General features: G+C 41.7%; 1 protein-coding gene across 2 annotated transcripts in view; it reads left to right on the top strand.

The window, feature by feature from the left end:
* Positions 1-21,967, top strand: part of rpa1 (replication protein A1) — a 100,837-nt gene that overhangs the window by 21,617 nt on the left and 57,253 nt on the right. For both annotated transcript variants that reach the window (XM_061973224.1, XM_061973225.1), the window contains 5 exons: positions 7,016-7,124; positions 11,432-11,534; positions 11,640-11,708; positions 16,398-16,590; positions 20,101-20,237. In XM_061973224.1, the coding sequence (XP_061829208.1) occupies positions 7,016-7,124; positions 11,432-11,534; positions 11,640-11,708; positions 16,398-16,590; positions 20,101-20,237 (611 nt within the window). The remainder of the gene's footprint in view (positions 1-7,015; positions 7,125-11,431; positions 11,535-11,639; positions 11,709-16,397; positions 16,591-20,100; positions 20,238-21,967) is intronic.

Below are 21,967 nucleotides of genomic sequence, written 5' to 3'. Positions count from 1 at the left end.
GTGAAATTACACGGCGGGACAAATCTGGCCCGTGGGCCAGAGTTTGACACCCATGCTTTATATCCTTCAAACTAAATGACTGCTACCCATAGGGACTCCATTTAAATCCGTTCACAGCCCAGACCGTTATGTGAGAAAATGTGGCGTATGTTTTTTTAATACATGTACTTTACCACATCTGTACAACACTGGGGGGAAAAACCTATAAATGTTTGAATTTGACCATGGCGAACAATACATTTCAAGAACTAAATGCATGACTTTTATATATATTCTTTTAATAAAATTTTTATTAACATTCAGCATCGGACACTCCTATCATTACATCATATTTGCATACATCTATAAATGTCAAAATGTATATATATTTTTTATATCCCAACGATGCCACCCTCGCCAAAAAGAGAAAAACAGCAAAAAAAAAAACGATTTATTATAACGATATATATATATAAAATATTTTTTTTTTTTTTTTTAATTTTTAATTTATTTGTTATTATTACTTTGGTTTGATTTGTTTTAGTGTGTTTGCATGACTTTCTTTTAACCACCAGATGGCAGCATTTATTTACTCTTTGAAACCCAAGTATTGTATAGCAAGCAAACTTAGACTTCCTTTTTTATTATCATTCAAATGTGAACTTTACAGTACAGATAAGAACAAAATGTCGTTGCTTTAGCTCATGGTAGTGCAGGATAAAAAATCAATAAGGGTGCAGATATAAATAAATAGATTACTGTACAGATAAATATATTGCACTTTTGCATATGCATCCACTGTTTTATATCTTACCGTATTTTCCGCACCATAAGGCGCCCTGGGTTATAAGCCGCGCCTTCAATGAACGGCATATTTCAAAACTTTGTCCACCTATAAGCCGCCCCGTGTTGTAAGCCGCATCTAACTGCGCTAAAGGAATGTCAAAAAAACAGTCATGGAGTCGTATATCAACATGGACGGAGCTGCTGAAAAAAGCCACCCGGCCTCTTCGCGTAAACTTAAACTTACCTTAACCACTCACTCATCTTTTCTTCATCCATCCCTTCGAGTTAGCTTTTATGATGACGCCGGCTGGAAAGGTCTCTTTTGGCAAGGTCTTCCTTTTGAATATCACCATGGGTGGAAGTTTCTGGCCATTAGCATGGCAAGCTAGAACCACAGTGAAGGATGACTTCTCATTCCCTGTGGTGCGAATATTCACCGTACGTGCTCCCGTTGTATCCACAGTGCGGTTCACAGGAATATCAGTTGCTGTGAAATAGTAATCCATGTGCGGATGGAGAGATTGCGTCTTTTCATGAACCGGATCCTTGTCGCTTAGTAGGAGCCATTTTGTGGTCTTTACAGATGTAAACACACAAAGGAAATTAAACGTACGGTAATATCCGCGCGCTTTTTCTTCTTCTACGCGGGCGGGTGGTTGCTTACAGTAGAAGAAGAAGCGCTTCCTGTTCTATGGGGGCGGGTGCTTACCTTGGCGGTTGCTTGCGTAGAAGAAGAAGCGCTTCCTGTTCTACCGAGAAAAAAGATGGCGGCTGTTTACCGTAGTTGCGAGACCGAAACTTTATGAAAATGAATCTTAATATTAATCCATATATAAAGCGCACCGGGTTATAAGGCGCACTGTCAGCTTTTGAGAAAATTTGTGGTTTTTAGGTGCGGCTAATAGTGCGGAAAATACGGTATATTTTTTATATCCCAACGATGCCACCCCCCCAAAAAGAGAAAAACAGCAAAAAAAAACTATTTATTATATATATATATATATATATATATATATATATATATATATATAATTTTATTTTTTTATTATTATTATTTTTTAATTAATTTGTTGTTATTATTATTTTGGTTTGATTTGTTTTAGTGTGTTTGCATGACTTTCTTTTAACCACCAGATGGCAGCATTTATTAATCTTTGAAACCTAACTATTGTATAGCAAGCAGACTTGGACTTCCTTTTTTATTATCATTCAAATGTGAACTTTACAGTACAGATAAGAACAAAATGTCGTTGCTTTAGCTCATGGTAGTGCAGGATAAAAAATCAATAAGGTGCAGATATAAATAAATAGATTACTGTACAGATAAATATATTGCACTTTTGCATATGCATCCACTGTTTTATATCTTACCGTATTTTCCGCACCATAAGGCGCCCTGGGTTATAAGCCGCGCCTTCAATGAACGGCATATTTCAAAACTTTGTCCACCCATAAGCCGCCCCGTGTTGTAAGCCGCATCTAACTGCGCTAAAGGAATGTCAAAAAAACAGTCATGGAATCGTATATCAACATGGACGAAGCTGCGTGAAAAAAGCCACCCGGCCTCTTCGCGTAAACTTAAACTTACCTTAACCACTCGCTCATCTTTTCTTCATCCATCCCTTCGAGTTAGCTTTTATGATGACGCCGGCTGGAAAGGTCTCTTTTGGCAAGGTCTTCCTTTTGAATATCACCATGGGTGGAAGTTTCTGGCCATTAGCATGGCAAGCTAGAACCACAGTGAAGGATGACTTCTCATTCCCTGTGGTGCGAATATTCACCGTACGTGCTCCCGTTGTATCCACAGTGCGGTTCACAGGAATATCAGTTGCTGTGAAATAGTAATCCGTGTGCGGATGGAGAGATTGCGTCTTTTCATGAACCGGATCCCTGTCGTTTAGTAGGAGCCATTTTGTGGTCTTTACAGATGTAAACACACAAAGGAAATGAAACGTACGGTAATATCCGCGCGCTTTTTCTTCTTCTACGCGGGCGGGTGGTTGCTTACAGTAGAAGAAGAAGCGCTTCCTGTTCTATGGGGGCGGGTGCTTACCTTGGCGGTTGCTTGCGTAGAAGAAGAAGCGCTTCCTGTTCTACCGGGAAAAAAGATGGCGGCTGTTTACCGAAGTTGCGAGACAGAAACTTTATGAAAATGAATCTTAATATTAATCCATATATAAAGCGCACCGGGTTATAAGGCGCACTGTCAGCTTTTGAGTAAATTTGTGGTTTTTAGGTGCGCCTTATAGTGCGGAAAATATGGTAATTCATGCACTTTGGTATCTATTATTATTATTTAATGAATAAAATAAAATACTGCGATGAGGTGGCGACTTGTCCAGGGTGTACCCTGCCTACCGCCCGAATGCAGCCGAGATAGGCTCCAGCACCCCATGTGATCCCAAAAGGGACAAGCGGTAGAAAATGGATGAATAAAATAAACCGAGTGGATGTGAATCACCTTTTGTGATGACAGCTCTTGGAACTTTGGTTTTCTTGTTGTTAAAAGTCACGGTGCACGTTCCACCTGTTCAGACAAAGTTCTCGCAGGGTTTTTTTTGGGGTTAGTTTAATTTGAGTGCACAGGTAAAGTGAGAAAGATGTATGCACGCAGCCTTCACTGCCCACTAGCATAAGTGACATGACTCTTTGATAGACACTCGCTCTCAGGCTGGCTTCTGCTTTACTCCGTCAGAGCAGTTCTTCATCCCCTCCAATCTGCCGCGTGGGGGGAATTGAGTTTGAGGCGAGCATCCTCATCAGCGCAGTCGTTGTTCACTTCTCTGTGCTTGAGCTGGGGCTTAATTACCACGAGTGCAGTGGTTGGCCAAGTGGGAGGACTTAAGTGGACACTTTGAACTCTAATCCTCTGTGTGAGCAAATGTGCCACGCTAGTAAAGAACGTGTCACTTCTCCACCTCTCTTGGTGGGTGAAGGTAGCAGCGCTTCACACCAACACTCATCCAAGGCTGCTCTCGCACGTTAGTCCTCAATGGGTCATTGTCACAAACAATGGCATCTGTAACGATCATGTTTATGGTGGAGTTAAAAGATGGATGCAAAGAAAAGGCAAAGTGTTTAAACCAGGGGTGTCAAAGTCAAGGCCCAATCTATGGCCACCGGGATGATACTTGTCACGTTCAAACACTGAGGACATCTATTAAACAAGACAAAAGGCAAGGAATCAATTTGGACTCAATATTGAGGAGAGACATGGCCACTGCACTCTCTGTACAGGTCCTGCACCACGCTCTGACGAAGAAGGTTTTCGTCTCCTCATTTATTCAGATGTTCAATGTTCACGCACCAACACATGTCACAGCAGGAATGGGAAGTATGTAAAACAGTCATTGTTTTCGGTCGCTTTGAAGACCAAGAAGAGGATTTCTCGGGCTTGGGCTCTTCCTGGATCCAGCTGGGGCAGGTGTCGGAGGACAATGGATAACCCCTCCCGTCTCCTGACCACAGCAACTTCCAAGAGGGCAGCGGGTCGTAAATAGCGTTGACCTCGGTTACCAAATAGTTGGAAGAGAGTTTGTGAAATACTTCAGAGAGAGTTCGTTTAACACTTCAAAGAGAGTTCCTCTGGAAGTTGAGCAGATCCTGCCATCTGTCCGTGTTGAAATCACAGTGGCGTTTCACGAGCCTTCTTCCTCTTGTTAGGCCTCGAAAGACAGCATTCATAATACAACGTTTCTTTTGTGATAACTTACAAACAATTATTCCAACAATACTTGATTAGTATTAGAACCGACAAGTTTTTTGAAGGTGGGAGGAAGCCGGAGTACCACGCAGTCACGGGGAGAACATGCAAACTCCACACAGAAAGATCCCGAGCCCGGGATTGAACTCACGACTACTCAGGATAGTTTGATTGGTAACACTAAATGGTCCCTAGTGTGTGAATGTTGTCTATCTGTGTTGGCCCTGTGATGAGGTGGCGACTTGTCCAGGGTGTACACCACCTTCCGCCCGAATGCAGAGCTGAGATAGGCTCCAGCACCCCCCGCGACCCCGAAAGGGACACGCGGTAGAAAATGGATGGATGCATTAAAACCGGGCAGCACGGTGGAAGAGGGGTTAGTGCGTCTGCCTCACAATACGAAGGTCCTGAGTAGTCATGAGTTCAATCCCGGCCTCGGGATCTTTCTGTGTGGAGTTTGCATTCCGGGCTACATTATACACCCCTGCTACCACCAAACTCCCCCCCCCCCCCCCCTCCTCCTCTGTGCGTCGGTTGAGGTGGGCGGGGTTTGGTAGCGGGGGTGTATAATGTATCCCGGAAGAGTTAGGGCTGCATGGGATTCTGGGTATTTGTCCTGTTGTGTTTATGTTGTGTCTGAGACCCCTGGTTTAAACATAGCAAAAAGAAAACTTTGTATGCAGTGTTATTTTATTTAAAATTTCAAAAAAATTCTGCGGCTCCCATTGTTTTCTATAATTTGCGAAACTGGTCAAAATGGCTCTTTGACTGGTAAAGGTTGCTGACCCCTGCCCTAGTCCATTAACGAGTAAAAATGTATCAGTAAAATTTATGGGGGGAAACGTTTTTTATGTAAAATAAAACATTGGCGGTGGGCTATTTACATGTAGTGGAAATACTGTTAGTGCTTATCAATATTGTTGCATCCCTACTCTGCAGTTTTAAAGTAACTTTGGATATATTTTAGGGCTGCAGCTAACGATTATTGTTCTATCGATTAATCTATAGATTATTTTTTTTCGATTAATCGGTTAATCTATAGATTATTTTTTTCGATTAATCTATAGATTATTTTTCCTTTTACCGATTTTTTTTTTTTTTTTAAATGAAGAGGAAAAAATAAATGTAGGCCAGTTTTTTCAAAAGGCATGGCTTTTATTTACAAAAAAAAAAGTATGGCCACTCAGTCAACATTGACAACAACATGACAAAATATTCTGTAACAATGTAAACATTTAAAACTTTTAACATTTAACAAAATTAAAAGTAGCTTATTTGCTTTTTAATGTGCAAATATAAAAGTAAACATCCAGTGCAAATCTTAATATTCTGCAATAGTATAAGCATTTCAAAAGTAAAAGTATTGCTTATTTTGCTTTAAAATGTGCAAAAATAAAGATAAACATCCAATACAAAAAAGTGCAAAATGGAAATATTCTGTAACAAGTGTAAACATTTCAACAAAAGTAAAAGTATTGCTTATTTGCTAAAATGTGCAAAAATAAAGCTAAACATCCAATACAAAAAAGTGTACAGTGTAAACATTTCAACAAAAGTAAAAGTATTGCTTATTTTGCTTAATAACACAACAATGATAGTATGATTAAAGTGAAAGTTAATTGTTGGTTTGTACATAGTATATGTAACTGTTAATGTTGTAAAAGGTATTTGCACAACTAATTAACGTTAGCGTTTGTGACACGTCTTGTGCCGTGGGGTTCTTTCAGGACCGACAGACTGAACGCCAGACGGCTTTGCCAGGTTTACAATCTTTTAATTTTACACAAAGTCTTTTCTCTTCCAACTGCGCGGATCGAGCACCTGGGCACGATTGCGGCGTCGCTCCCGGCGCGCCCCGCCTCGCCGCTCGCTCGCCGCCGCCGCCTCTCCACAGCGTTAAAGAGGAGCGTGTCTTTGTAAACACTGAACAGGCACGCCAAACGCGCCTCTCAGAGCGAAACGGTGCTTTAGTTTATGAATTTACAACACAGATACAAATGACACATTCATGTTTTTGTGTAATAATGACAACGTATACGCACGCGGACGATTGACTTGTTGATGGTGATGGCAAGAACGCTGTCGGGGGTTTTCTTTTCAAATGTTCGTTCATAGCCGTTGGGCTGCTATGATAGGCCATTTCCGCTCGACACAGTGTGCATACAATTGAAATACTCCCACACTTTTGACGACTTTTGGCGTGCTTTTTTCCCCTCGCTCGCATCGTCTGCTTTGCGCTCCGCCATGACAGTAGTGTGACGTAAATATGCGACGCGCCGACGCACAAAAACGGTGTCGACGTATTTACGTAACCGATGACGTCGACTACGTCGACGCGTCGTTTCAGCCTTAATATATTTTGTACATTAATGAGGCTAAAACTAATTCCGTGTTGATGAAAAGATTGACATCTTAGCTTTGTGTTGTCGGTTGTAGTCCCTCACCTCTTTGTACAATGTAGGGGGAATCAGTTTGCCAAAGTTTCGGTCTGAAAAATGTGATGACCCTAACTGTACATTTGCCCTGCTCTTGTCCTTTTTTTTCCAGTGAATCGAGTAGTCGGTAAAGAATTTGAGAAGAAGTCTGCGATGCCCGGGACACCAGGGGCTGCCTCCAAAGTTGTACCCATTGCCAGCCTTAACCCGTACCTGTCAAAGTGAGTTTTGTTTTTTTCTTCCAATAACCAATCAATACAAGAGGTGTGACACAAATCTGCCATTGCAGAAATGATACGTTAACCCTTTTAGTATCACAAGCTTTTGTTGCATTGAGGTGGATGGACGGTGGACAAAGATTGTTAATAAGGAGTCACTCTGTGCTGAGAGCATTTTCACTAAATAATGTTTCTTCCTGATTAAAGCGAGAGAGCGTTGTAAATTGTCACGTACACCAGTGTTTTTCAACCACTGGTGTGCCTTGGCAGATTGCCAAGTTTCACCTATTTGGGTTAAAAATATTTTTTGCTAACCAGTAATTATAGTCTGCAAATGATAATAATAATAATAATAGATTTTATTTGTAAAAAGCACTTTATATTGAGCAAACAACCTCAAAGGGCTACAGTGTATAAAAAAAATAAATAAAATAAAAACTAGAACAGCCTAATAGCTAGAACTAGTACACATATGTCTAAAAAAAGGCTTTTTTAAAAGCATCCACAGTCTGTGGTGCCCTCAGGTGGTCAGGGAGAGCGTTCCACAGACTGGTAGCGGCGGAGCAGAAACCCTGGTCTCCCATAGTTCGGAGCTTTGTCCTCAGAGGTTGGAGGAGGTTAGCCTGTCCGGAGCGCAGGTGTCGTTCGGAGGATTTGGGGGTGAGCAGTTCTTTGAGGTAGAGGTGGAGCATTTCCATGGAGGCACTGGTGAGTTAGTAGGGAGACTTTGATGTGACAATGATGTGTTGTTGTTGAGTGTCGGTGCTGTCTAGAGCTCGGCAGAGTAACCGTGTAATACTCTTCCATATCAGTGGGTGGCAGCAGGTAGCTCATTGCTTTGTAGATGTCGGAAACAGCGGGAGGCAGTGTGCAGGTAAAAAGGTATCTAATGCTTAAACCAAAAATAAACAAAAGGTGAGTGCCCCTAAGAAAAGGCATTGAAGCTTAGGGAAGGCTATGCAGAACAAAACTAAAACTGAACTGGCTACAAAGTCAACAAAAACACAATGCTGGACGACAGCAAAGACTTACTGTGGAGCAAAGACAAAGTACATTCGAACATGACATGACAATCAACAATGTCCCCACAAAGAAGGATAAAAACAACTGAAACATTCTTGATTGCTAAAACAAAGTAGATGCGGGAAATATGGCTCAAAGGAAGACATGAAACTGCTACCGGAAAATACCAACAGAAGAGAAAAAGCCACCAAAATAGGAGCGCAAGACAAGAAGTACAACACTACACACGGGAAAACAGCAAAAAAGTCCAAATAAGTCAGGGTGTGATGTGACAGGTGGTGACAGTACACCTACTTTGAGACAAGACCTATATTGATACAGTACACCTACTTTGAGACAAGACCTATATTGATACAGTACATCTACTTTGAGACAAGACCTATATTGATACAGTACATCTACTTTGAGACAAGACCTATATTGATACAGTACACCTACTTTGAAACAAGACCTATATTGATACAGTACACCTACTTTGAGACAAGATCTATATTGATACAGTACACCTACTTTGAGACAAGACCTATATTGATACAGTACATCTACTTTGAGACAAGACCTATATTGATACAGTACACCTACTTTGAGACAAGACCTATATTGATACAGTACACCTACTTTGAGACAAGACCTATATTGATACAGTACATCTACTTTGAGACAAGACCTATATTGATACAGTACATCTACTTTGAGACAAGAGCTATATTGATACAGTACATCTACTTTGAGACAAGACCTATATTGATACAGTACATCTACTTTGAGACAAGAGCTATATTGATACAGTACATCTACTTTGAGACAAGAGCTATAGTGATGCATGCTTGGTTATGATATAAAGTCATATCCAACAATTGCGACAACCGCTTTTTACTGTCAACTGAGTTTCTTTTTATAAAGATGTCTGCTGGTGGTGTGCCTCCACATTTTTCCAACACAAAAAATGTGCCTTGGCTCAAAAAAGGTTGAAAACCACTGAGGTACATGATAATACCACAATGGTTCAGTATGACAGATTTTTCCACAGTGGGATGTGGGATCTGAGCCCAGGATGTCGTAGTGGCTTGTGCAGCCCTTTGAGACACTCGTGATTAAGGGCTATATAAGTAAATGTTGATTAATTGATAGTAGGAACCTACATATTTTACTCAAACTTTATATTTGCGTAGTATGAAGCCGGTGGCTATTTATTGCTAGCACACAAATGTCTGATAGCTATCATTAGCATTATCATTTAGATTTGAGCATGGAAAGGTAAAGCAGGAACTGAGCCAAGGAAACTTGGTCTGAAATCCCTCCTTATCTTTGAGCTCACACCCGCTAGCACACTGTAAAAAGTCAGTGTTCAAATACAAGAATTAAAAAATACAAAAATGATGGGTATTTTATTTGAACTAAGCAAAATTATCTGCCAATAGAACAAGAAAATTTGGCTTGTCAAGATTTTCCAAAACAAGTCAAATTAGCTAACCTCAATGAAGCCAAAACTACCTTAAAATAAGTATATTCTCACTAATAACAATTACTATTGGACACAAATTCCTCAATCTGATTGACAAACACTTTCCCAAAGACAACACCCTAAGAAAAGTATTCAACAAGAACAACATTAAATTGAGCTACAGCTGCATGAACAATATACGACAAATCATCTCAAACCACAACAAAACAATTGCAAATGAGCCGCCGGCCCCCAGACAGAGCGACTCCAAAACCAACAAAGACTGTAACTGTCGAAAGAAACCTGATTGCCCTCTCAACGGGGGGTGCTTACAAGCATCAGTTGTTTACCAATCTAAGGTAATACGCAAGGACATTAACACATCCGACACATATGTAGGATTAACCGAGGGAGAATTCAAAACCAGATGGAACAATCACAAGGCTTCTTTCAGGAACAAAAACCTGCGAAATACCACAGAACTCAGCAAACACATTTGGGACCTCAAAGACAATAATGTTGAATATTCAATAACATGGCAAATTCTTGCATCCAGCACACCTTACAATAGTGGTAATAAAAGATGCAACCTATGCTTGAAAGAGAAACTGTTTATTATTTACCGTCCAGACCTGTCATCCCTCAACAAGCGCAGCGAAATTGTAACAGCATGCCGCCATAGACGGAAACACCTCCTAGGTAACACATGAGCCAATCACCACGCCCCTAGGCCAGCCTGTACCCACCCACTCTGTGCCCTATATAAACCATGGTATGCGAATGCTCCCATTAAAATCTCCTGATGATTGAGGGTACCCCCCCTCATGAAACAGGCCTGTAGAGATGAAATAGTCTTGTGATTTTTTTCCCCACACATACATATATATATATATATATATATATATATATATATATATATATATAAAAATAAATAAAAGAAATAAGGGTTAAGGGTTGAATTGTCCATCTCCGTTCTATTCTCTGTCACTATTTCAGAACACACACATTATACAAATATACATTATAAAATCAATAAGAAAACGGGAGCTCTAATTTGGGAGTCTGAATTAGGATCAGAAGTTCCTATATAAACATTGCGCACTCACGTCGCCATTTTGTATTGATTACTGCAGCTGTGCACTGGATTTATTCACAAATACAAACTACAACTCACAAACACTTTAGAGTTAGGCTCCACCATCAGAATGTGTACTTAAACTTATAAAGATCACATGGATATTATTCAGTGAGTTGATTCACCAAAACTAACCTGTTATACAGGAGGAAAAAACACACAGGACGTTTCAATTGTTCACAGACTGGTCGCGCTCATCAGAATGACAAGACACTTCCGGTCTGCAGGTGATAGCATTCAATTGGGAAGAAACGCCCTACTGCCCCCTACTGACCAATGTGAATACTGATAAATGTGGAATGACAGCTCCAAAAACGAATTCAAACCACAAAATAAAATAAATAAATCAACACAAAAATGTGACACATTATGGGTGGGTCACATGTGCATGTACAACAGGTTGTCAACACGTCACTCAGGTCCGCATGGAGCTGGAGGGGGCGTGGCCTCCAGCTCCGCCTGAATTTCGGGAGATTTTCGGGAGAAAATTTGTCCCGGGAGGTTTTCGGGAGAGGCACTGAATTTCGGGAGTCTCCCGGAAAATCCGGGAGGGTTGGCAAGTATGCTTAGATTTCAGTTTTTGCAGTGTATTAACTGAGCTACTACTATATTATGTTAGATTGACACATGCAAAACCAACAGGTGGCGCCAAATTACTTCTCAGTCAGATATTTTCTTCCTATGACCTTGTATTGCTTCTGTCCTCAGGTGGACCATCCGTGCACGAGTGACCAACAAGAGCAACATCCGCACATGGAGCAACTCGCGCGGCGACGGCAAACTCTTCTCCATGGAGATTGTGGACGAGAGTGTAAGTGTGGTCGGGGGTCCCGTGGTTCTCATATGTCCCCAAACTGGTTAGCAAAGAAATGGTGCAAGTGCCCTTTTGATGGTGAAACCTTGTGGTGGTTTCCAGGGCGAGATCCGAATGACCGGGTTCAACCAAGAGGTGGACAAGTTCTACAGTCTCGTTGAGGTTGGCAAGGTGAGGAAAATAATTTTCTCTAGCATTTTAGGGATGGAACTCGGGCTGGGCGATATATGGAATATACTGGATTAGGGATGTCCCGATCCAGGTTTTTGCATTTCTGATCCGATACCGATACTGACCGATACTGATACTGGCCTATCCGAGCATGTTTTAAAGTTTAGTTGTCAGAATCATGTTGAAAAGGGTTTTAGTACTCTTGATAACAACTAGCCAGCTGAATTAGGGGAGTTTGAATAATACACAATGGTTGGTAACAAGAAACTGACCTGTTTATTCAAGGATAAACACAAAATAGACAAAATGATACATGACAAACAGAAATGGCATCATTGAACTAGGGCTGGGCGATATGGCCTTTTTTTAATATTGCGATATTTTAAGGCCATATTGCGATACACAATATATGTCTCGATATTTTGCCTTAGCCTTGAATGAACACTTGATGCATATAATCACAGCAGTATGATGATTCTATGTGTTTTGATTGATTGATTGAGACTTTTATTAGTAGGTTGCACAGTGAAGTACATATTCCGTACAATTGACCACTAAATGGTAACACCCCAATAAGTTTTTCAACTTGTTTAAGTCGGGGTCCACTTAAATTGATTCATGATACAGATATATACTATCAGATATATACTATCATCATAATACAGTCATCACACAAGATAATCACATTGAATTATTTACATTATTTATAATCCAGGGTGTGGAGGGATGTAAGTGTCAAAAAGACAGCCAAAAGAGTTTGATATGAGAATAAATCTAAAGTTAAAATATAGGGTAGAAATGCACCCATTTGCAGGAAATGTAGTCTTGATTTTCAAAATGTTCTTTCAAGGCTTGCATGTCTACATTAAAACATTCTTCTTCATACTGCATTAATATATGCTACTTTTAAACTTTCATGCAGAGAAGGAAATCACAACTAAAGAAATCACTAATTTTTTCATACGGTGTTGATGTGGACATTTTTGCCTCAGCATTTTGATGGTGTGGTCGTGTGGCACCGAATGGAGATAAGCGTCTCGACAGACGTCACAATATTTGAACAATGATGACGAAAACTGTTTTCTCTGTCGTGTCCATGTGTCGAAAATTGTTATGCGCTTATTTGATTTTGTGCGTGGCATAGATTTGCTATGCGCAGAGGACGCTTAAACAGTGCGCAATTGCACAGGCGAGCACCTTAGAGGGAGCGTTGCTCGCACGGCTGCGCTAGCATCACAGCTAACGTTAGCCATGCTGCTACCTCTCTGCTCGAGGAGGACGTATACGTATGACACGTATGACGTGACAGTATGTGACGTGTGTAAGAAGGTGCACTTGCTGTCTGTGAGAGGGAGACACAGGAAAGAGTGAGAAGAGCCTGTCGTGTGCTGGAAAATGCGGAACGGAAATTATAGAGCAGCACAAAAGTGGAATGTATTATTTAAATAGGTGCGTTGGAAAACACGGACCAGAGTTTTTTTTTAAAACTGGATCTGGATCGGCATTTTCCCATGCCTTGCCGATACGCAATTTTTGGCAAATATCGGCATCCGATCCAAATATCGGATCGGGACATCCCTATACTGGATATATCGCGGGTTTGTCTCTGTGTGATATAGAAAATGACTACCGTATTCTTCGGATTATAAGTCGCAGTTTTTTTCATAGTTTGGCCGGGGGTGCGACTTATACTCAGTAGCGACTTATGTGTGGAACGATGAACACATTAGCGTAAAATATCAAATAATATTATTGATCTCATTCACGTAAGAGACTAGACGTATAAGATTTCATGGGATTTAGTGACAGATTGTTTGGTAAACGTATAGCATGTTCTATATGTTATAGTTATTTGAATGACTCTTACCATAATATGTTACGTTAACATACCAGTTGGTTATTTATGCCTCATATAACGTACACTTATTCAGCCTGTTGTTCACTATTCTTCATTTATTTTAAATTGCCTTTCAAATGTCTATTCTTGCTGTTGGCTTTTATCAAATACATTTCCCCAAAAAATGCGACTTATATATGTTTTTTTCCTTCTTTATTATGCATTTTCGGCCGGTGCGAATTATACTCCGAAAAATACGGTATATGGTGATATTGGAGTATACGTTCTCACGCAGTTGCTTTTAGCTGCAGGCACATTACACTACAGGCTCTTCTCACTCTTTCTAGTCTCTCCTTCTCACAGAGACATAAAACAAGCGCACCTTCTTACATACGTCACATACTGTCGCGCGTGCAACGTCATACGCTCTCCCGGAGCAGAGAGGTAGCGGCATGAGTAACGTAAGCTGTGTTGCGAGTGGTAATACAAGAGAAAGAAGGTGCGATTCTGGTAACAAATGAAGGAAGAATTAATTCCAGTGTTTCCCACAGGTCAGGCATCTATTTGTGGTGGTGTGGTCGGGGGGTGGCGGCGGCAGCGGCGATGTTGGAATATAATTACAACATTTTATGTACATATTTATATACAGATTTGAACAATTAGTGATTCACTGAAATATATTTATTAATTGTGGTTCTTACAAAAAATATATCTTATAAAATATAAAAGCTAAAATGTCTCTTAAAGCTCTGCCCCTTTAATTAGTGAATACTAAATAATTTAACTTTAGCCTACTACTACAACCATATTATTTACCAGCAACATGAAGTGAGACAGAGGCAGAGGTGTCCTGCCACAGTCAGTCAACCTCCTCCTCCTCCTCCTGCTGCTGCTGAACAGGTCGCACCTGTGGTCCAGACTGTAGGCCTACCTCCTCTCCAAGTCGAGCCCTTTTCGGCCGTTGAAAATATTTTTCTATACTCATCTGTGTGAAGGAGTGAACATCCAACATTAGAATTTATTACTAACGAGCAGAAGCGCTCTATGTACAGTGCCGTCTAACCTTAAGCGGCAGCAGCTCAACACATGCAGGGTTCAACGTTAAGCTTTTTTTCTACTTGCCCGACTTCTCAAATCTACTTGCCCCAATATTTTTACTTGTCCTGCCTAGGTTTTTTTCTGGCTGTGTAGTGCTCATGGCTTATATCTTACTAAAATCCTTCCCGTTGACTATTTACAACACTACAAAGTATTTATTATTATTATTATTATCTATAATTACATTTAAATGGCATTGCATACATGTAAAATTAAATGCTATTTCACATTATTTGACCAGTAGCAGTTACACTCATCTGAACAGGTCAGCCACCTGTTTAAAGCCCGATCACAGTTGAAATCTTGAAATGAAGGGCCTTTAATGGCCAAAACATTAACCTGGACAACATTTTAACAGCTGGTTGGCTCAGATTTTATTCTTTTCATTGCATTCACATGCTGCAGTGGACAATTATCTTCAGTATTAATGCAGTATCTGAAGCACCGTCTCCACGTGTGTTTATTGACAACAGGGTTATAACCTGGACACGTTAGCTCGTCGGTATGGTATCACGTGACTGTTACTAGGTGCGTCTGCCACGGACCTCGAGTCAAACAGCAGCGGTGTTAATGAAGCAGCGTCAGGCTGCTCACCGTCAGTGAAACGCTCGGTGAAATCAAGGATTAACGTTAAATATATGACGAGCCGCGAGCGATGCAGCTATAACCTATCTACTTATAACTTATATTACCCTCGTATTTTGATCCGGTCGGTCCGTTCTTCTTTTACGTCGTCGTTGTCGTCTTCTTCGTCTGGCCCACCAGGTGAATTAAGTGCTATTGGCGGAGTTACAATGCATAGTAGGCTACCGCCACCTACTGCACCGGAGTTGTAACTACAAGCAACATTCACAGACAGAGTCCCATTGCTTTTATGAGCGGTCGAGCGAGTCAAAAGCCGAAAAATCCATTTGTGGCGGACGTAATTCTTTCGTGGCGGGCCGCCACAAATAAATGAATGTGTGGGAAACACTGAATTCCCAAGAAAAAACAGCAGGGGGTCCATCGTCTGGCGGTGGTTTGGCTTCAAGCGGGAAGATGTTGAACAGACAACCGTAATATGTCAAGTATGCGGCAAAAGCATTGCTACAAAAAGTAGCATTACTGTTAATTAGTAGCATCATTTGAAAAGTCACCCGGTAGAGAATGAAGAGTGCTTGAAACTCCGCATGTTAACATCTCCGTTCAGTGCCACACCCACAAAATGCAACCATTTCCACATCAACACCGTATGAAACAAAGTCAACAACAGACGGAGATAACGTCCGCAGGAACCTACCACATAGTGAAGGACATACACTATTTGATTTCCTATTATGCAGCTCATTTTTATTTGACACTTATAGAAATATCTTGTGTGACATCATGCACAAAAGTGCACTTTATTTGTTTTAAACTATTGTAGTGGCGTTCTGTACAAAAGGTTTGTTTAGGCCATGTCACGATACTAAACTAAACCTATCCACATATATATGGTGTATGGTGACATGGACTAAACCTATCCACATATATATGGTGTATGGTGACATGGACTAAACATATCCACATATATATGGTGTATGGTGACATGGACTAAACATATCCACATATATATGGTGTATGGTGACATGGACTAAACATATCCACATATTAATAAAAGGCCATATCGCCCAGCCCTAGAAGGAACTCTTAGATACCGGTAACTTCAACAATCTGTGAGGTTGCATATATTGCTTACATTGTCTTCAATCTCATGTTTTGCTGATTTGGTGCAGGTTTACTACGTGTCCAAGGGCTTCCTGAAGGTCGCCAACAAGCAGTACACCTCCGTGAAGAACGACTACGAGATTACTCTAAATGGAGAAACGTCCATCATTCCGTGTGAAGACAACTGCGACGTCCCCGTGCTGCAGTGTGACTTCATCTCAATCGCAGACTTGGAGAAAACCGAGAAGGATGCCATCGTGGGTAAGGAGAAGTGTTCCGAGCTCCATGCCAGTGTTGTATAGTTGCCATTACTTAAATGATAATGATAAATGGGTTGTACTTGTATAGCGCTTTTCTACCTTCAAGGTACTCAAAGCGCTTTGACACTACTTCCACATTTACCCATTCACACACACATTCACACACTGATGGAGGGAGCTGCCATGCAAGGCGCTAACCAGCACCCATCAGGAGCAAGGGTGAAGTGTCTTGCTCAGGACACAACGGACATGACGAGGTTGGTACTAGGTGGGGATTGAACCAGGGACCCTCGGGTCGCGCACGTTCATTATATTACCGTATTTTCCGCACCATAAGGCGGCCTGGGTTATAAGCCGCGCCTTCAATGAACGGCATATTTCAAAACTTTGTCCACCTATAAGCCGCCCCGTGTTATAAGCCGCATCTAACTGCGCTAAAGGAATGTCAAAAAAACAGTCAAATAGGTCAGTCAAACTTTAATAATATATTAAAACCAGCGTGATGTGGGCGCGCATGGAGTCGTATATCAACATGGACGGAGCTGCGTGAAAAAAGCCACCCGGCCTCTTCGCGTAAACTTAAACTTACCTTAACCACTCGCTCATCTTTTCTTCATCCATCCCTTCGAGTTAGCTTTTATGATGACGCCGGCTGGAAAGGTCTCTTTTGGCAAGGTCTTCCTTTTGAATATCACCATGGGTGGAAGTTTCTGGCCATTAGCATGGCAAGCTAGAACCACAGTGAAGGATGACTTCTCATTCCCTGTGGTGCGAATATTCACCGTACGTGCTCCCGTTGTATCCACAGTGCGGTTCACAGGAATATCAAAAGTCAGTGGAACCTCGTCCATGTTGATAATGTTCTCTGGCCGGATCTTTTTTTCAGCTATCTTGTTTTTACAATATGCACGGAAAGTAGCCAGCTTTTCTTGAAAGTCTTTAGGCAGTTGCTGTGAAATAGTAATCCGTGTGCGGATGGAGAGATTGCGTCTTTTCATGAACCGGATCCCTGTCGCTTAGTAGGAGCCATTTTGTGGTCTTTACAGATGTAAACACACAAAGGAAATGAAACGTACGGTAATATCCGCACGCTTTTTCTTCTTCTACGCGGGCGGGTGGTTGCTTACAGTAGAAGAAGAAGCGCTTCCTGTTCTATGGGGGCGGGTGCTTACCTTGGCGGTTGCTTGCGTAGAAGAAGACGCACTTCCTCTTCTACGGGGAAAAAAGATGGCGCCTGTTTACCGTAGTTGCGAGACCGAACTTTATGAAAATGAATCTTAATATTAATCCATATATAAAGCGCACCGGGTTATAAGCCGCACTGTCAGCTTTTGAGTAAATTTGTGGTTTTTAGGTGCGGCTAATAGTGCGGAAAATACGGTACCGTATTTTCCGCACTATAAGGCGCACCTAAAAACCACAATTTTTCTCAAAAGCTGACAGTGCGCCTAATAACCCGGTGCGCTTTATTACGATTCATTTTCATAAAGTTTCGGTCTCGCAACTTCGGTAAACAGCCGCCATCTTTTTTCCCGGTAGAACAGGAAGCGCTTCTTCTTCTACGCAAGCAACCGCCAAGGAAAGCACCCGCCCCCATAGAACAGGAAGCGCTTCACCCGCCCCCATAGAACAGGAAGCGCTTCACCCGCCCCCGGAAGAAGAAGAAAAAACGCGCGGATATCACCGTACGTTTCATTTCCTGTTTACATCTGTAAAGACCACAAAATGGCTCCTACTACGCGACAAGGATCCGGATCATAAAAAGACGCAATCTCTCCATCCGCACACGGATTACTACCGTATTTCACAGCAACTGATATTCCTGTGAACTGCACTGTGGAACGGGAGCACGTACGGTGAATATTCGCACCACAGGGAATGAGGAGTCATCCTTCACTGTGGTTCTAGCTTGCCATGCTAACTTCCACCCATCCAAAAGAGACCTTTCCAGCCGGCGTCATCATAAAAGCTAACTCGAAGGGATGGATGGATGAAGAAAAGATGAGCGAGTGGTTAAGGGAAGTTTACGCGAAGAGGCCGGGTGGCTTTTTTCACACAGCTCCGAAGGCGAACACACCTTCACTAAGACGGGCAGATAGCGCCGGTCGACATACGCCAACATCTGCCAGTGGATCGTAAATGCCTGGGCAGATAGTTTCGGTCACAACTGTGGTCCGAGCTTTCCGGAAGGCAGGATTCACAGAACTGCTGCACAACAACAGCGACACTGACTCCCGATGACTTCTACGAGACGGAACCGGCCATTTTTGGATCCCACGCTTGCGCAACTTTTCAATTCGGACACCGAAGACGAAGAATTCGAAGGATTTACGAATGAAGAATAACTTCAGAAGGTGAGCGCTATGTTTATTTTGTGTGTTGTGACATTAACGTTCGAGCAACATTATGTTGCTATTTATTGCTCTACACCATTTTGAATTTTACTATGTTTGTGATTGCACATTTGCGTACATTTTGGGACAGAGTTGTTAGAACGCTGGTTTTCAATATATTATTAAAGTTTGACAGAACTATCTGACTGTTTTTTTGACATTCACTTTAGCGCAGCGTTTTTTTGACATTCACTTTAGCGCAGCGTAGGCGCGGCTTTTAGTCCGGGGCGGCTTATTGGTGGACAAAATTATGAAATATGTAATTCATAGAAGGTGCGGCTAATAATCCGGTGCGCCTTATAGTGCGGAAAATACGGTAAGTTAAAGTAGCAATGATTGTCACACACACGGCTAAATTATTGACCCATCACCCCTGATCACCCCCTGGGAGGTGAGGGGAGCAGTGAGCAGCAGAAGGTCTGGTAGTGTTTTCAAGGTTATGTTAGGTAGTACATGTCACGTTCAAACACTGAGGACATCTATTAAACAAGACAAAAGGCAAGGAATCAAACAGAGACAGAATTCAATTTGGACTCAATATTGAGGAGAGACATGGCCACTGCACTCTCTGTACAGTCCTGCACCACGCTCTGACGAAGAAGGTTTTCGTCTCCTCCTTTATTCAGATGTTCAATGTTCACGCACCAACACATGTCACAGCAGCAATGGGAAGTATGTAAAACAGTCATTGTTTTCGGTCGCTTTGAAGACTAAAAAGAGGATTTCTCGGGCTTGGGCTCTTCCTGGATCCAGCCGGGGCAGGTGTTGGAGGACAATGGATAACCCCTCCCGTCTCCTGACCACAGCAACTTCAAGAGGGCAGCGGGTCGTAAATAGCGTTGACCTCCGTTACCAAATAGTTGGAAGAGAGTTTGTGAAATACTTCAGAGAGAGTTCGTTTAACACTTCAAAGAGAGTTCCTCTGGAAGTTGAGCAGATCCTGCCATCTGTCCGTGTCGAAATAACAGTGGCGTTTCACGAGCATTCTTCCTCTTGTTAGGCCTCGAAAGACAGCATTCATAATACAACGTTTCTTTTGTGATAACTTACAATTATTCCAACAGTACATTTTCTCAATGTCTTCAGACAATTTTTTTTTTTTTGGGCCTCCTGTACAGATGTGATTGGTGTGTGCAAGAGCGTGGATGAGGTAACCCGCCTGACCACCAAGTCTAACCGCGAAGTCTCCAAGAGGACACTCAACCTGATGGACTCGTCCGGCAAATTGGTGACTCTCACACTGTGGGGAGAAGACGTGAGTACACACTCCAACCAAACAACTTGACTCATGTCGATAACGACGTCGACATAAATTTAACACATTAATTAAATCCATTATTCCTACATTGCTAACTTCCCTACCCTCCATCTAAAAATATGTAATCATTCCCTTTGCTGTTCCACGAAGCTCGATTGGCACACTGCAAAAAGTCAGTGTTCAAAAACAAGGGAAAAAAAAAAAAGAGGGGTATTTTATTTGAACTAAGCAAAATTATCTGCCAATAGAACAAGAAAATTTGGCTTGTCAAGACTTTCCAAAACAGGTCAAATTAGCTAACTTGAATGAACCTAAAAATATCTTAAAATAAGTATATTCTCACTAATAAGTGCACTTTTCTTGGTAGAAAAACTTTTGTTTTTTTAAATGCTAGTGCCATTATCTTGACATAATGATATGCATTACATTTCTTGAAACCAGCAAACTTATACTAAAAACTAATTTATTGTTCTTATTGGAAAGGCAACAATGCAAGCGCTTGTTACTCTCGGGGTCTCCTAGCCGCTCAGGCAAATCATATTGTCTAAAAATGCATTTTCCCATCGACAACATGACATCATCACGCCAAGTGCGTGCTCTTTCAGTCAATTAGTGCACATACAGGTAAAAGCCAGTAAATTAGAATATTTTGAAAAACTTGATTTATTTCAGTAATTGCATTCAAAAGGTGTAACTTGTACATTATATTTATTCATTGCACACAGACTGATGCATTCAAATGTTTATTTCATTTAATTTTGATGATTTGAAGTGGCAACAAATGAAAATCCAAAATTCCGTGTGCCACAAAATTAGAATATTACTTAAGGCTAATACAAAAAAGGGATTTTTAGAAATGTTGGCCAACTGAAAAGTATGAAAATGAAAAATATGAGCATGTACAATACTCAATACTTGGTTGGAGCTCCTTTTGCCTCAATTACTGCGTTAATGCGGCGTGGCATGGAGTCGATGAGTTTCTGGCACTGCTCAGGTGTTATGAGAGCCCAGGTTGCTCTGATAGTGGCCTTCAACTCTTCTGCGTTTTTGGGTCTGGCATTCTGCATCTTCCTTTTCACAATACCCCACAGATTTTCTATGGGGCTAAGGTCAGGGGAGTTGGCGGGCCAATTTAGAACAGAAATACCATGGTCCGTAAACCAGCCACGGGTAGATTTTGCGCTGTGTGCAGGCGCCAAGTCCTGTTGGAACTTGAAATCTCCATCTCCATAGAGCAGGTCAGCAGCAGGAAGCATGAAGTGCTCGAAAACTTGCTGGTAGACGGCTGCGTTGACCCTGGATCTCAGGAAACAGAGTGGACCGACACCAGCAGATGACATGGCACCCCAAACCATCACCCAACCATGCAAATTTTGCATTTCCTTTGGAAATCGAGGTCCCAGAGTCTGGAGGAAGACAGGAGAGGCACAGGATCCACGTTGCCTCAAGTCTAGTGTAAAGTTTCCACCATCAGTGATGGTTTGGGGTGCCATGTCATCTGCTGGTGTCGGTCCACTCTGTTTCCTGAGATCCAGGGTCAACGCAGCCGTCTACCAGCAAGTTTTAGAGCACTTCATGCTTCCTGCTGCTGACCTGCTCTATGGAGATGGAGATTTCAAGTTCCAACAGGACTTGGCGCCTGCACACAGCGCAACATCTACCCGTGCCTGGTTTACGGACCATGGTATTTCTGTTCTAAATTGGCCCGCCAACTCCCCTGACCTTAG

Source organism: Nerophis lumbriciformis, linkage group LG17 (assembly GCF_033978685.3).
Source record: "Nerophis lumbriciformis linkage group LG17, RoL_Nlum_v2.1, whole genome shotgun sequence".
Lineage (NCBI taxonomy): Eukaryota > Metazoa > Chordata > Actinopteri > Syngnathiformes > Syngnathidae > Nerophis > Nerophis lumbriciformis.
The sequence above is the reverse complement of the archived record's forward strand: the minus strand, read 5'-3'. Positions and strand labels throughout refer to the sequence as shown.